The sequence below is a fragment of the Hyposmocoma kahamanoa genome, unplaced genomic scaffold (genome assembly GCF_003589595.1).
Source record: "Hyposmocoma kahamanoa isolate Upper Pololo Valley unplaced genomic scaffold, ASM358959v1 78, whole genome shotgun sequence".
Lineage (NCBI taxonomy): Eukaryota > Metazoa > Arthropoda > Insecta > Lepidoptera > Cosmopterigidae > Hyposmocoma > Hyposmocoma kahamanoa.
Window position 1 is genome coordinate 14,632,782 of NW_020653945.1, and position 16,261 is coordinate 14,649,042.

A 16,261-nucleotide genomic window follows, 5' to 3' on the forward strand; every position below is an offset into this window, starting at 1 on the left:
TTCGACGATACGCTACACACCCGCTTCTGTTGTACAGTATATCGGCAACGGTGGTGGAGAGTTGCGGGCGCGCAGGCCCGTTGGTATTCGGAGGGTCAGCGTATGGGTTGGGCAGCGGCAGCGCACCGTCTGCGGCGTTGGCCGACTGGCAGCGCGAGCTCACGTCGCAGCATCGCACTAGCACGCATACCACCTGCAAACAACACGTATTAAAGGCCTATATACGGGACGATTTATCTTTACGATCTGTCGACAGTACATGTTTATGTCGTGAACAATGTAACTTGAACCCTAGGGGAGTAGCAACGGATCGATATAATGTGGATATGTATATTTAATATAGATATGATTTTCCTGATGATCGATTGAAATAAGAAATCTTCTGCACATGAGGGCCTTTAGGCCGCGTATACACTTTAGTACATTATTAAATCATTGCACAGAAGTCAAACTAAATATAAAAATAATCTTACCTGGTGGATTTTGGCAGATTCGGGATATTGGTACTTTCCGAGCGAAGAGTACGAATCGTCCATGCAAACGGTTAATACGATATCTAAGATTTTCAGCTGAAAACAAATCAAAAGGATAAGTTTTACAATATGTTAATTAATTTTATTTTTAATCATAAATTAGCTTAACTAACCCGCAATAACTGATGGCGCTCGTTAAGTCCAAACGCAGCGTACGCATGGAAAAGATTGAAGAGCAGCGGTAAGTGACGATGCACATGCGCATCCGAGTGGTGTGGCGCGGCCAGTGATCGCGCAGCGCACAAAATTTGATCTGACAATGACGTCGCTTCCTCTCGCGATGTCCACGACCCGTATCCGCTTGGCACTGTACACAAATTGAGTAAATTAAACAAGGCAATCGTTTTAGGGTACCTATACCAATCGCCTCGCTTTTCAATGCCGCACGTCTATTATATAATAGGGGTTAAAGTATGAAATTGCCGATTTGTACTGAAAATCTAATTGTTTATTTTTTAAATTTTTAACAAATTTATTTAATCAAAATAGTTGCCATTATTATCTATACATTGCTGCCATCTAATGGGAAGGTTATTAATGCCTTTGCGATAGAACTCCGACGATCTAGACTGCACAAACTGTGTGAAAGCATTTTGTACTGCCTCCTGGGAAGAAAACTTTTTGTCACGTAGATAATTGTCCAAATCACGAAAAAAATGGTAGTCCGTTGGAGCAAGGTCTGGTGAATACGGAGGATGACGAATGGTTTCTAACTGCAGTTCCTGAAGGGTCAAAATGGTTTCTCGTGCTGTGTGAGGTCTCGCGTTGTCGTGGAGCAATAATGGTGAAGATCGATTCATGAGTCGGGGCTGTTTTACTGCTAGTTTTGTCAACATGGTTCGGAGTTCGGCACAATAGACATCTGCCGTTATTGCTTGACCAGATCGGAGAAAACTATAGTGAATAACACCATGCTGAGACCACCAAACAGTTACCATTACCTTTTTATTGGTAAGTTTTGCTTTAGGACACTGTTGTGGCATTTGACCTGGGGTCAGCCATTGCATTTTTCTTTTCCGGTTATCATAAAGAATCCACTTTTCATCACATGTTACAATTCGATCCAATATTCCTTCATTTCTGTACCGGTTCAACAAGGCAACACAAGTTTCAACACGCGTTTCTTTCTGCAGATCAGTCAAATCATGAGGCACCCATTTTTCGTATTTTTTTATTTTATTGATTTGACGCAAGTGAGTCAATATTGTGGGTAAGGTAACGTTAAACCATGCCGCTAATTCCTGGGTAGTTTGACTAGGATCGGCTTCCACTATCTCTCTTAATTCATCGTTATTCACCTGTGTGGGCGGTCTTCCTCGTGGCTCGTTCTTTAAGTCGAAATTTCCATCACGAAAGCGTTTAAACCAAAATCGCACGCTGCGTTCATTAGTAGACCCCTCTCCAAACGCAGCATTGATATTGCGGGCTGTTTCTGCCGCGTTAGTTCCGCGTCGGAACTCGTATTCAAAAATCACTCGAATTTTCGCAGTATCCATCTTTCTTGTCTAAATTGAATAACAAAAACAATTGAAAGTCGATATTCAAATGTTTCAAATTTAAAAAAAAAAAATCACAGAAACCATTTGAAAAAAGTTTCATTCGAAAACCTCAAACCATGAAGATTCTATGAAAATTCAAAGAACCTATTGCAATAAAACGGCAATTTCATACTTTAACCCCTAATAATAAAAATTACGTCTTAATAAGATAAGCTTATAAAAACTGATTATTGTGCTAAAATACTTTATCCTAATAGCAATGTTTCGGGGATACACAACCATTGGCTGCTCTTTTAGTTATACTTCGTAAAATTTGCTTGATTAGAATGAGCGGTCGACATAATTTGTGGCAGCGTCCTACAAATTATGTTTTTGAAACACAATAAATATTTTACTAATTTACGTTACCACACATTAACACACTATCATTGAAATCCGCAAATCATTGCCATTCACTATAGTCGTCACAATGTAAGAGGCCCAATTTGACAGTTAAAGAAGACTATAGTATGCATTGACCTACCAACAAAAGTATGTAACTTGGAATGAAATCAACGATACAGTAACCAAACAATAGTAACTTATTTAAGTAAGGGTTTAAGTGAAGCATTATACAGGGTTATTTTTAAAACGTTAACAACCTGATAGGGCTATATTACTTTTTAACTAACAGCAGTAGAGCTCCTAGTGAAAAAGTTCGTCCAGCGAAGTATGCCACCTTACCTATTTCTGCCGTCATGTAGTAACGAGAGATTACTGCGTTCCGGTTTTGAAGGGAAGGGTGCTAGTGAAATTACAGGCACATGGCACTTGTTAACTTATGTCTAAGATGTCGGGGGCTGTGGCAGTGCCCCTCAGATATTTGCGACCTAAAATTTTGAGTGGCAGAGCAACAGTCATGGATAGGCGTGTCGCTTATCACCAGCCGCACGACTTGTTCGGGCCGTCTCTTAATATCATAAAAAAACTAAAATCTTAAACAAGAACTCTTGTTCCACGACTTTTAATCATTCATCACATGTTACTTTCATACAAATATAAGATATTTAAATTGACCACTCTAAAAATTCTAAACTGGTTGTGCGTATTATGCCGTAAACACCTGTCACTTAGGTCCTCTCGCTATACGTTAACATTACACTTGACCTATATTTGGCTATCAGTCGGTCTAGGTCGGTCAAATCGACGCGCTCGCGTCGTGTTTTTTGTAACTGAGTTGAGTAACACGAAAATGGTATGAATACTTGCTTGGTGTAGTGATAATGTGTTGAAAGCCAGGTCATCGCGTCCGGAAGAGCGTGCAAAGAAGACGTGTCGCAAAAACTTGTGTTTATTTAAATCGAATATTGTGAATATTGCAACCTATTTCCAACTTTCTATTAACCGCATAAGTCATTAGTTACACTGTGAAGTTCTTTGTTCCTTGCCACACTTCGGTCCCAGATGTTGTGTCAAAGTTGCAGAAAGCGCCCCTCACAACTTTCAGTGAAAAGATACCGCCTCGGTTTTTAATATTTTTTGTCCCGCTCTTGCAGCAAAGCGTATACATCTTTACTTCGACCGCCTTCACTACTATCGTAAACCAACATGAGCATACTGCGCTTTCCTAGTAGAAGTGACTCGAACATCGGACGAAGTAGGTCTCAACCAAATTTATCCACAGGGACTGAGCCATTGAGGGACATTGATGGTACATCAACTATTTCGTTTCGCAGCAAGCGTAAACGTGGTGATGAAGACGAAGTGCACTCAAAATTGGCAGATATCCAAAACCCAATGACGAAAATGATGTCATTATTAACTGCATCTATAAATGCACAAAATAAGAGTACAGCAAAGATTAGAGGCGACATCGCAGTTATCAAGGAGGAGGAAGAAGGAGGTATGGAAATAACTGACAAAAAAATGTCAAGTCTAGCAATTGAGCAGACAAAAATGAAAGTTGAAATTCAAAACCTCTCCGACTCCGTTCATACAACAGACGTGAAGGTTGCGTCACTGGAATCAGATGTGTATAAACTTCGAGCGTATACAACTGAATCGGTCCTGCGTAAGATAACACAGTATGACAATATTTTGGCTGAATTGAACGACCAAAACAACAGAAAAAATAACATTTGAACAGTCGGAATTCCAGAAATCAAATATAATGAAATAATATTGAGGAACGAAGAAGCCTAGATTAAGCTGAAGTAGTTAAAACTTAAAGCATGATTTCAGACGACATCCCAGAACCCGCTAAAATAATACGTGTTGGTAAATTCAAATCTGGTGAAAACTGCGCTATTTTAAGTCCGAAGAAACTGCTAAACATATAATCAGAAATAAAAATAAGCTAAAAAGCACAATGATAAAAATCTTTGCTGATCAGTCACCGTACCAACAAAGTTTAAAAAGCTGAAGGACGAACTAAATCGCAGGACAGAAGGAGGAGTAAGCAACCTTATAATAAAATACGTCAAGGGTGCGCCCCAAATCGTCGCCGCTTCCCTAAAAAACTACTAACTACTACTAGCTTCAATTATAGTAGCCAGAATGATATAATAACAACATATCAAGTCCTCAACAAATATGATGATCTCACATATAAGAAAAAATCCCTGATATTCCTTTGTGCAAATGCTCGTAGCATTGTAACACCTGGCAAATTTGATGAACTCTGTTGTATTGTTAAGTCTATAACACCAGTAATACAAATTATAATGCTAGTAGAGACATGGATTAAGTCAGATGATGAAGCCAAACGAGTTCAGATACCATTAATAACAATATAGGCGAGATACTGTGGGTGGGTGGGAGTTTCAATAATTCAAATTGTAAATAACTTAAAACACCATATTGTTGAAGAAATTAGGCAAGATGATATATATGGATTCATTTAACGAAATTCTCTTTGGATATTGGAACAGTTTATAAGCCAGGTCGAACAAATGTCAAAAGTTTTCTTGACACACTTTCCTATCAACTAAATCGGAGGTACAGGGTGGTAGTTCTCGGTGATTTTAATTTTAATTTACTAGAACCTGACATATCAGTGGAATGTTATAAGATACGCTACAAGATAATGGATACAAAATAATAAACAAAATCACACTTAAGTATTGCACCCGTGAAACATCGACGAAAAGATCCATATTAGACCACATCTCCACAAATGTAACAGAAAACCAGTTTAATTTGACTATTATCGAATCATCAATGTCGGACCATAAGCAATTTTTTTTTTTAATTAAATTTTTATTCAATTGAGATTCAATTATTTTTTGTGAAATTACTCCACTAGTTTGTTATAATTATTAATACAAAGATCGAACACTCAGAAAAAACACTCAGAAAAAATTCCTTCGATCCGGTCGGATGCGAACCGACGTCTTCTTGCATACCGTGCCAGACGCTATACCAACTAAGCCACGGAACGAACCAACGGACCTCACGAATTTTTCTATGTGCTTGCGTCGTGTCTTTGTACTTGGTTTTGCAATGACTTTTTAGTCGTAGCGCCATCTATGAGAAATCTTTGACAGATTTTTCACCCAGTTAGTACCTTTACAGCTACCAGTCCTGGCGAGGGATGTCGCTATTCACTGTATTAATTAAATTTTTATTGAATTGATATTCAATTATTTTTTGTGAAATTACTCCACTAGTTTGTTATAATTATTAATACAAATATCGAACACTCAGAAAAAATTCCTTCGATCCGGTCGGATACGAACCGACGTCTTCTTGCATACCGTGGCAGACGCTATACCAACTAAGCCACGGAACGAACCAACGGACCTCACGAATTTCTCTATGTGCTTGCGTCGTGTCTTTGTACTTGGTTTTTCAACGACTTTTTAGTCCGACCGGATCGAAGGAATTTTTTCTGAGTGTTCGATCTTTGTATTAATAATTATAACAATTTTTTTTAAATTAAGTAATATGAACCACCACCGAAGCATAAAGTTCAATATCAATCAGTAGACTATGTTAAACTGCAGACACTAGCACACGAAGATATGAATAGTACTATGAATTACGAGTATAATATATTTGAAGAAAAATTACGTAGGACTATCGAACTGTGTAAAACTACAAAACCCAAAGATATTGAATCCGCTAAAGCAAGATTGAATAAATGCAACGATACTTGAAAAAATTAATCGAAAAAACTCACTATATAAACTACGTAAAAGTATTCCAGATGATATCAAAGCTAAGAAAGATTTTATGAAAGAAATAGAACAGTAGCGGGCGAAATACAGAAAATGAAAAATGAATACTATTACAACCAATTTGTTTGTAAAAATATGCAAAAAAAAAAGTGGAGCCTAATAGATAATCTTACTCATAAGAGGATAAAAGAAGTATCAATACCAGCAATACTGGATATAGGTAATGCAGTTCTAACAAATGGAAATCAGATATGCCAATGCATTAATGACTTTTTTTCTACTGTTGGTGCAAAACTGGCACAAGCTATCCCGAGAGTGTGCCATAATGACAAGAAATCCAATCCAATCCAATACACTATCCGCAAATGCAGACTTAGTCACTAAATTGAAAAACAGCATTGATGAAAATAAAATCGGTCTCGGAATATTCATCGATCTCAAAAAAGCGTTTGACACTGTTAGCCACGACATTCTCTTGAACAAACTCAACGAAATAGGTTTTACTAGGAACGCACATAATATTTTTGAATCTTATTCGACAGGTAGCACACAAATAGTTAAGATTGGGGAATACCAAACCTCTTCAGCTCCTATCGTGTATGGTGTTCCCCAAGAATCAATTTTAGGACCCCTATTATTTTTAATTTACATAAATAGTATAAGTAAACTCGAACTTAAAGGAGAATTGTCGTTGTACGCTGACGATACTGGCCTATTTTACTTCGGTTACGATATGGTTTCAATTACACAATACGCCCAGAAAGATCTTGATCTTTTCAATGTGTGGTTTCAGTGCAATCTGTTAACACTTAATGTTGCCAAAACGCACTATGTAATTTTCTGTACTAGAAAACAAAATGACATCAAAGTTCGTGCCACTTACCATTAACATTAAAATAATAGAAAACTCTTATAATGATAAATACTTAGGCATCGTTCTTGATAAACACCTGACCTGGAAGCCGCACATTGTGAGGAATAAATCTAGATTGTCTTTAAATGGCGCTCTCCACGGCGTAGTCTGTTGCTTTCCGCGCAATGTACGGTGTAATATATATAACTCATTGGTGAAGCCACACATTGATTATTTGATCGAAATCTGGTGTTCAGCAACTAAAAGTAATCTTAATATACTACAAATATCGCAAAATAAACTTATTAAACGATTATTTAATTATGTTTATCTAACCCCTACTCTAAAAGTATATAAGGAAACAAAATTATTGGATGTTATTACAACTTATAAATATTACTCATGCTTGCTGATACGAATAATAATATCTAAAGAAATTTACGAAATTTTTACATTTTACTAAAGAGACATTTTGCGAAAGAAACATTCTGAGAAATTGACTTTTTGTGTGCGGTAGACATTCTGCGACTGAACTGCTTCTGCCCTAATGTACCTACACTAACCCACATAACAAAAACAATGTTAGCAGCTATACAGCGATTACGAGATCACAGGCAATTCCAGCCTAGATCCAGAGATCGTTGTCGTATGTTACCAAGAGTTGTCATCAACTTACGTAAGTAGATACATACGATTTACTTTTTATTTTATTTTTAAATGTAGCCAATCCTAAGCCTGGCTAATGTGGATTCTGTGTACAAGCTGTAAACTTAAACGTCTATTACGTGAAAACAAAAATACAATTTATCAATATCAAGAAATGTTCCAGTTAATACTTTGTTTTTATTTAGCTGCACTTAGTACTGTAAAAGACTATTTCGTATTAATAATTGATAAATAAATTTTTCACATCTCATGCTCTTAAAGTTCGTATTTATGCTGGGTGTAGGCTGCATAAAATAGGATTTTATGCTCTAGGGCATAAAATAAAAACGTCGTTTAAGACCGAGGCAATGACGCCTGCGCCAACAGCCACGCACACACTAGAACTAGGACTTTATAAAATAAAGGCATCTCAAGTTCATAATAAAATACAAAGTAATACACTGAATAAGCCAGGAAAAACCATCACATTAAATATGTCTAATTGTTGTAATTTAGCATTCAATTTTAATTAAATAATCGTTTATTTGTAATATTGCTGTTTCATTTCCTCGCAATCGAAGTGAAAAGCAGAGTGTATAATTCGTTCATAAAACCTATTTTACCCTCGACTTAATCCAAGAACGCCCACCAAAATATTTTTATGAATCGCGCCACACACAGTGGGCCCAAATTGATAATTTTTACATTACATTTTCCTACATTTTGAGATAAAAAATAAAATATTTATTTCTCCAAACGAAAAAAAAAACTAAAATTTTTTTTCTCTGAAATAATCAGCTTTTCAAGAAATTACATAAGAATAAAAATTATCAGGAATGTTAGTATTTATCATAGGAAAAAAATCAGCTCGATACTCCACAAGTTATTCGTATGTCCAAGAATTATCAATTTGGGCCCACTGTGCGCCGGGAGAACACCTCGCGGCATTACAATATTATTACTTCCTATCAAATACAGATCTAAAAAGTGTCAGAGAGTATTGATCATTGATAAATCTATTATGTTTTGTGAAAAGTTGTGGAACAAAAGTTGTCGTTTATGTTGTTAGTAATATAGTTTTGCTAACTCGTCTACATAATCCATGATAAAAATGATAGAAAATTACCTGGTGGATCTTGAATAGAGAAATGCGCCAAATAAACTATGATTTTCATAAAAACTACCCGTACCTCCGCGGAGGGACATGATAAGAGATAATCGCACAACCTGAAATCAGACAAGGATATTTTAATGCAAGCTTCTAATATTTAATTTTAAACAAAAAAGGGGGAATACGAATATACCTATGAGGATGCTTGAAGAGATCCGTTGCGAACCAAGCCCTGACGCTTTGAGAACAACGTAGATGTTGGCACAGAATATCATGCCTAAAAAATAAGTACAAAAATTAATAACAAAGTACTGTAAATGCATGAAAAAAATTGATGAATATTATAACAACATTAGTCAGCAGCAGAAAGTCATACCAGTCAGCAGCTGGCCCGCGTAGGGTCTTCTTCGTGTGAAAACCGACTTGAAATAAGAATTTCGTTGCTAATTGCACAGCCAACATTGACATTTCTTCGTTTTCAAGACCCTGTAAAACATCACCAATGGAAAGATTCAATAAAAGTTATTAAATGAAATTGAAAACTTACTTGCAAGACGGGTGTAAAACTTACCCAACAAGCATTCTGCGCACCCGGTAATACTTGCAGTCGCATACAACACAGCTTCTTCATAAAGTTGAAATGCTCCAAACTGAACTGGTCTTGGTTGTGTGAAAACGCGATGTTCCCGCGACGCACTGATAGCCAGATCGGCCTTGGTATGGCACTTTCCCTGTAATCAATCATGAATATTACTTTATCGATGAAGTGATCATTTTAATGGGCACTCCAAATGATAGAAATAAGTTCTTTTGCATAAATTAATCTCGCCCTCCCTTAGAACACTTTAAACTAAGAACGCTTACTTGAGTGTAATATTCTTCATCTGTTGTTCGAGACTGGTCTCAATGGTGTCCTTCCTCGTGTAAAAAAGCATGTAAGCATTCCACCAACGCTTTTGCCGTTTGAAAGACACCCGCTTTAACATCGGATCGAATACCTGGAACATTGTTAGAATTACCACGTCACGCGTAAGGTGGTCGTGCCAGAATGTGTTCGGTAATTGAAAACGGAAAAAATACAAATAACACTTCAAAAAATAAAGACGAAACAAACTATACTACATGTACACTCTAGTTAAATTCAACGTAGAATAAATGTCAATAAATAAAAACAAACGATTTTAAGGATTTTCACCTCAAGACTGTTCTATGGTAACCATAATTCAAAAAGTTTTCCCGAAATTTGATTACGCTATTGATAATACAAATCTTGAACTCATGTTAGTGATGAATTTTGTTCAATAGAAGTTTCAAATCACTAGCAAGTATTTTGAACCAACATGAAAATTACCAGTAATTCATTATTTATACAACTGTGTCATCCCTAGTGATTAATAGCAACGTTTTGTTATTAAACATTCCATATCGAATTTGGCTTGAGTACTGACATACAGATTTACTTTTTAAAGGTTTGTATTTGAATTAGTTAGGTTTGCTCAAGAAATTACAATAATTGTACAAATAACACACAGATTAAAACTAACAAAATTAAAAAAAAAAAAATGACTCAATTAGCGAACTGGAATTTTTTAAATGGCATAAATTAGTCTCACCTCGCCCATATATTCGCCACCGAAACACTGCGCCTTCATCTCTTCATCGTCATGCATGGCGCATTCTGATACGTCACCATCATCAAGTTTCACCCATCGCCCCATGTCGCTACCGTTGTCCCTATAATAATTAAAATACACAAAAATGGTATGTATATTATAATTCTTAATTATATTAAGTTGTAAGCTAGGTAAAGAATCCTGCTTACTCATAAATGTGGTGCACTGTAATTATACACAGAGATTTGGGCTTACCTGAGTAGTACATATGAGTAATAATGACCACCCGAAGCCTGTCCAGAATGGACTACAATGCCGCTTAGGTGATAGTGCGTTTCAGGCGTACGTTCATCACCGCCATCCCATAACGTTGCGTCTCCTTCCGCCTTTGCTAATCCCCAAGCTGAATAATAACGTATATTTTAAAAGTTATATCAGGGCACAATCAAACCTTCGAACAGATCCTTATTGGAGTATGATTTAGCATTATCTATGTTTACATAGGGTACTTGCGTCTTTTTAGAAAATATTTATAAGTAATAAAATGAGTAGCGCTTTACCTGTATAAGGTTCAACGTCCAATTCCCGTGGGAACTCGAAATAATCGTTGAATTTAATCGCACATACTTTTTCGAAGTCATACTCGAACCTCTTCAGCTGAATGACAAGTACCGGCGGGAGTTTGTTCAGGCACAATCGCTTCACTGTTACGACCTGCATAAACAAAAAATCCTAATTCTATACCACCAACCCTAGGTTAATCAGCTTGAATATCTAAGAATTTTGCATTCTGATAAGATTGTCTACCATTGTACGATCCTCCTCGACTATTAGCTATTAGGCTTAAAATAGCTATTTCAATGATAAAAAATAGAAATGTTGAGCTAACTGCCTAAACAATTCAAATGGCCTATGAAATTCAGATTTCTCAAGAGCTTTTTCAGCATAATGGGAATACTTAATTACAAAGTAACACATACCTTTTTATTACATTTATCACAATGGTAAGCATCGGCGCCTTCCAAAAGCTCTCCCCTTACGTATGCCTCTAACGACTCCTGAAGACGCGACATGTTTCTTATATCCAGAGACACCACACTGAACGGTTCTTCTTTGCAATACCTACAACCAAATGTTGACATGTTAATATTAATTTTTTATTGAATTGATATTCAATTATTTTTTATGTGAAATTACTCCACTAGTTTGTTATAATTATTAATAGAAAGATCGAACACTTAGAAAAAAATCCTTCGATCCGGCTGGATTCGAACTGACGTTTTCTAGCAAACCGTGCCAGACGCTATGCCAAGTAAGCCACGGAACGAACCAGCAAACCTCACGAATTTTTCTATGTGCTTGTTGTCGCATCTTTGTATTTGGTTTTTCAACGACCTTTTAGCCGTAGCGTCATCTATGAGAAATCTATGAAAGTATTTCGTCACCCAGTTAGATATTGTTATTTTATATTATTATTATTTTATTATTGTTATTGTTAATATTAATTTGCTTTCATCAATATCATTTCCATTATGTAGAATATGAATTGTTTCACATCATTAATAATATGATTACACAAACCTTTGTGACGAAATACATAGAGTACAGCCGCGAACTAAAATATAATTCTCCGAGCTTTAGCCAGTAGCCAGATCGAAGGAATTTTTCTGTGTTCGATCTTTGTACCAATGATAAAAACAAACTAGTGGAGTATTTTCACATCGTCAAACAACACACAAACATCACGGTAGTAAAACATCATGATACTCGATAAGTAAATGTAGTTACTATTTTTTTTTGGAAATACAGTACCTATGTGGACAGCCTTTGCAAATTTTCTGATCAGAGTAAGTGCCTCCCATTGTCTTGGCCATCAATTGTTCTTGGCCCAATGATTTCAGAGCTTCATCCAATGATTCCACAAGTGACATGAAAAACTCTACCGCGTCTTGTTGTTCACGCAAGTTTACAGGCTCGCCTTGAAGTCTGTAAAATAAAACCTGATTGGAGAGACCTATTCTTACAATTTAACACAAAACAATATGATTCTAGTTACCTGAAATGCGCCCACAACCCTCTAGGTACGTAATACTGAAGTTTACTATAATGTAAATGCGCAAAAATCGCTTGCACTTGCTTTAAGATCGTAATGTTGTAGTCACTATTACTCTGGAATAGAAGAACATTTTTTTTTATTTGAAAAATTAACAACTACAACAAATTGTTGTTTATTGTTTACAAATTTACACTCAATTTACCTCAACATTATTTTCCACTATCGTATGATGTTGAATTTCCCCCGAGAAGTCTTCATTAGGATCAGTCGCGGCGCCTGTAATTTAATATAAAAAAATATTAAATACGATACAAACACACTTAGTAAAATTTTAACAACTGCATTCTTCTTAGATATTCTACAAAAGATTTTTTTTATTTATACTGACTTAGCATCAAAAACTCGTTGTTTACCTTGTACAGTGAGCAGGGCGTCTCTAACAGCGCGCACGCAGTATAATTGTTGCAGCACGGAGTTCATGTAGCAGGTGGCACCAGCGTTCTTCAGTCCCACCAGCCCCGACGGAGGCCGCGGACCCACGCACGGCATGTACTCCCATTCTGATAGCGGCATACTTTTGTCTGTGGTCAAATTGCTTATCAAGATTTTTGGTACGGCACAATTAGCTTGACAAGTTAGTGATAACTTTTCATATCATAGCTATAAGTTACATTGAGTTTATAAGTTAGCACCAACTTGCCAAGCTCGCAAACAATTTCGAAAGATTTTAAAATAATTGAATTACAAATGTAATAACCCATTTATAAGTCCCACTGCTAGGCACTGGTCTACTCTCAGGCCAAGGGTTAGGCCGTAGTCTGCCATGCTGGCTTAATGCGGTTTGGGAACTTCACACGTTTTGTTCGGGTTTAATCAGGCTATATCCATCGAAAAGCTCATGGTAAATTTCAAATTAAATTTTGCACATAAATTCCGAGAAACTCAAGAGGTGCGCGTCCGGATTCAAAGACTGCTCGATAGGCGGCAGGTCAAACCATTAAGCTACCACGGCTGCATATAATAATGTAATATAATAATATAAGTATATTTTATATTTATGTATGACATTTTAAATTTATTTTATCTGTAATCGTAACAGTTGTACATGAACCAAACTATGAAGTATTAAATAAAACATATATACATTATATTTGAAAGAAAATAACTTCCGTATTTGATACTGTAACCTGAAAATTTCAACAACTAACCTGAATAGAACATTGCGTCAAGTAAATGCGCCAGCGCTGCCATATTAGGCACACAGGCGTGGACTAACGACAAGAGAAGCTCAGTGGCAGCTGTGGCAGCTCCGGGCGATCGACACAGAGGTTCAGGAGGTTCCTCAGCGTCGCCTGTTTCGCCTTCTCCGTCACCCATTCGACACCACGCCCAAGAATACGGCCATAAGAACTCGGTTAAAACCTCCTACAAATAAAAGGTTTATTATATAGAAAACTAGGAATACTGAAATTGATGTGGGCGCATTTCTCATGGGCTATAGTTGGTCCAACCACTTACCTTGATTAATCCAGAGTCCCTATGGTCTGGATGCGCGCCGTACTGGTACTTAATTTGTGCAGGTACGTGAGCCATTAGTTCTTTGATAAGGTTGAGATGTCCCTCTAATAAGACATCGTCTACAGTCTCAGGGTTTGCACGAACGGCTCGTAACCATGACACCTGTTCAACGGTTAGTTATGTAAACACCAGTGATACAAAAAAATCGTTCATATTACGCTGTGGTATTTTGTTTTCGTTATGAAAACTCATATAAATTTCAATTTACTTTTGTTGAACTCACCAAAGGGACGGTAAAAATAGAAACTTCATTGGATGCTTTTGGTAATTTTTGGCAAATACAAAACACTAACCTCTTCAGCCAGATCTTCCAATGTTCGGGCAGTCGGCCCAGCTACAGTGACAAGTCTGCACAACAGCTGCAAGAACTGCTGCGCATTTCTTGCGTGCCGCTGCAATCTCACCCCTCCTGCTGCACCACGCTCCCCTGCCGTACCCGCACCTCCAAGCGCGACTAGGGCTGCACGTGCACCATCGCCGCCACCCCATGCGCACATTGCTAACAGTTGTTCAGCGCACGATACTCGTACCTGGTAAAGTCATGATTTTTAAAAATTTTAGGCATATTGTAGAAAACCTAACCATATCGCTCTTAAATTCTCATGTTATTACAGTTATGAATGATCATAATATCAAAATAAAAAGATCAAAATATATAGAATAAAATTGAAATGAAAGTCATCACCCACTTTCTAAAAATTAACTAATATACTATACCTGAGCATTGGGGCAGTCGATCATTAAGTAAAGTGCAGTGTCTTGCCACCATGACTCGAGAAGAAGCGATTCCAAGTGACCGCCGCCAAGTGCCATGCATATCGTCACCACCTCCATGCATTCTCGAACCACTGTGAATAATGAAATTATTTACATGACGACGGTACAAAAGTCATATCCTTACCTTACTTTCCCAAACTCATATCTTATAAAGAGTGATTATTCAGGAGATGGCAAAACTTTCTATTTATTTTAAATTTCTTATCAAGGGTGGCCATTTGGATACATTACTTTAAGAATAGATAAAAAGCAGTGTGTGAATATGAAGAAAATGTGATGTGAAATCAGCCTGCAAAATTTGTATGTACAATCAATATTTTTGCACTTCAGTAACTTTGTGCTTTAAGATAAGAGTTTGAGAAAGTAAGGCGATTTTCAGATTAATTTACTTAATTTCGGTGGTAATTTTTATTATTTAAGTATTCGAGTATATTATTGTGAAATATTAAAAATATTTCACGTTATTACACTCGAATGTTTAATAATACTTCATGATAGTATTATAAAATATTTTAATAATAAAAATTGCCACCGAAATTAGGTAGAGAAAACTACCCTGAAAATTACTCATAATATGGATAAAAACAATAACGATATATACATAACTGGTCACAACTTGGAAAAAATAGTACATTATTTATTACAAAGATCGGGAGGAAAGGATTGCCGAACGAGTATGAGTTACAAGTTATATTATCGAGTCAGGCAATCCCTGTTATCGCCGAGGTATATAGGGCATTTTTTTTTAAGTAATTGCATTACTTAAAAAAAAAATGCCCTATATTTCCGAGCATGTTTGAGATATAATTTCATCCAATTGTTGTTGACCAGTGAACACAATGCATGTTCCCACTTCCATGTAACATTTTTTAGATGACTTACATGTGACATCGTCAGAATGAACCATGCCACTCATCTCAATGGGCTGAGCAACAGAATACGCGAGCGTGTACAAGGCACGCACTGTCGCCGTAGTGGGCACCCGCCACCATACTAACGAAGATACTGATTCACTGTCATCCCCGTTTGTTATCACCTGCAATGAATAAAAGTCGGGCGTATTGCATGTTCACCTTTCAGCAAAACGTTAAGGTTTCTTCACTGGCCTAAAATAAAAGCTACATAAAAATCACTACAGTTAGAAAACAAGAGGCTGTCTTTTAACATACCTGTTCTCCAAGAGCGTTAGCTAACTTCTCAGCTATAGCCTTGACTATCTGCTCACAGGCATGATTGGGTAAAGATTGCAACTGCAACGCTTCTCTCAATATTGTTACATCCATCCTATAACAGAGAATGTACATTAATAGAAAAATAAGACTCCAACTCATTAAATCTAGAAATTTTTCCCCTCGATAAGAGAAAAGCAAAGTAAAATATCGTACAGTGCTTCTATTTTCTCAATGTCATTCGGCAAACTGCGTGTTTCGGCTGTCGCC

At 36.7% G+C, this 16,261-nt stretch overlaps 1 protein-coding gene across 6 annotated transcripts in view; it reads right to left on the minus strand.

Annotated features, from left to right (window-relative positions):
- The window catches only part of LOC113232940 (probable ubiquitin carboxyl-terminal hydrolase FAF-X), a 44,364-nt gene that overhangs the window by 2,885 nt on the left and 25,218 nt on the right, over positions 1-16,261 (minus strand). For 3 of the 6 annotated variants that reach the window (XM_026467851.1, XM_026467852.1, XM_026467850.1), the window contains exons 25-46: positions 15,992-16,106; positions 15,705-15,858; positions 14,763-14,893; positions 14,339-14,575; positions 13,986-14,147; positions 13,676-13,892; positions 12,881-13,048; positions 12,670-12,743; positions 12,468-12,580; positions 12,224-12,397; positions 11,392-11,533; positions 10,972-11,125; positions 10,667-10,814; positions 10,412-10,532; positions 9,663-9,796; positions 9,370-9,529; positions 9,175-9,284; positions 8,992-9,075; positions 8,814-8,914; positions 647-840; positions 474-569; positions 21-193 (exon numbers count right to left, since the gene is read on the minus strand). In XM_026467851.1, the coding sequence (XP_026323636.1) occupies positions 21-193; positions 474-569; positions 647-840; positions 8,814-8,914; positions 8,992-9,075; positions 9,175-9,284; positions 9,370-9,529; positions 9,663-9,796; positions 10,412-10,532; positions 10,667-10,814; positions 10,972-11,125; positions 11,392-11,533; positions 12,224-12,397; positions 12,468-12,580; positions 12,670-12,743; positions 12,881-13,048; positions 13,676-13,892; positions 13,986-14,147; positions 14,339-14,575; positions 14,763-14,893; positions 15,705-15,858; positions 15,992-16,106 (3,162 nt within the window). The remainder of the gene's footprint in view (positions 1-20; positions 194-473; positions 570-646; positions 841-8,813; positions 8,915-8,991; positions 9,076-9,174; positions 9,285-9,369; positions 9,530-9,662; positions 9,797-10,411; positions 10,533-10,666; positions 10,815-10,971; positions 11,126-11,391; positions 11,534-12,223; positions 12,398-12,467; positions 12,581-12,669; positions 12,744-12,880; positions 13,049-13,675; positions 13,893-13,985; positions 14,148-14,338; positions 14,576-14,762; positions 14,894-15,704; positions 15,859-15,991; positions 16,107-16,261) is intronic. The other 3 variants (XM_026467853.1, XM_026467854.1, XM_026467855.1) reach the window with 3 other exon arrangements.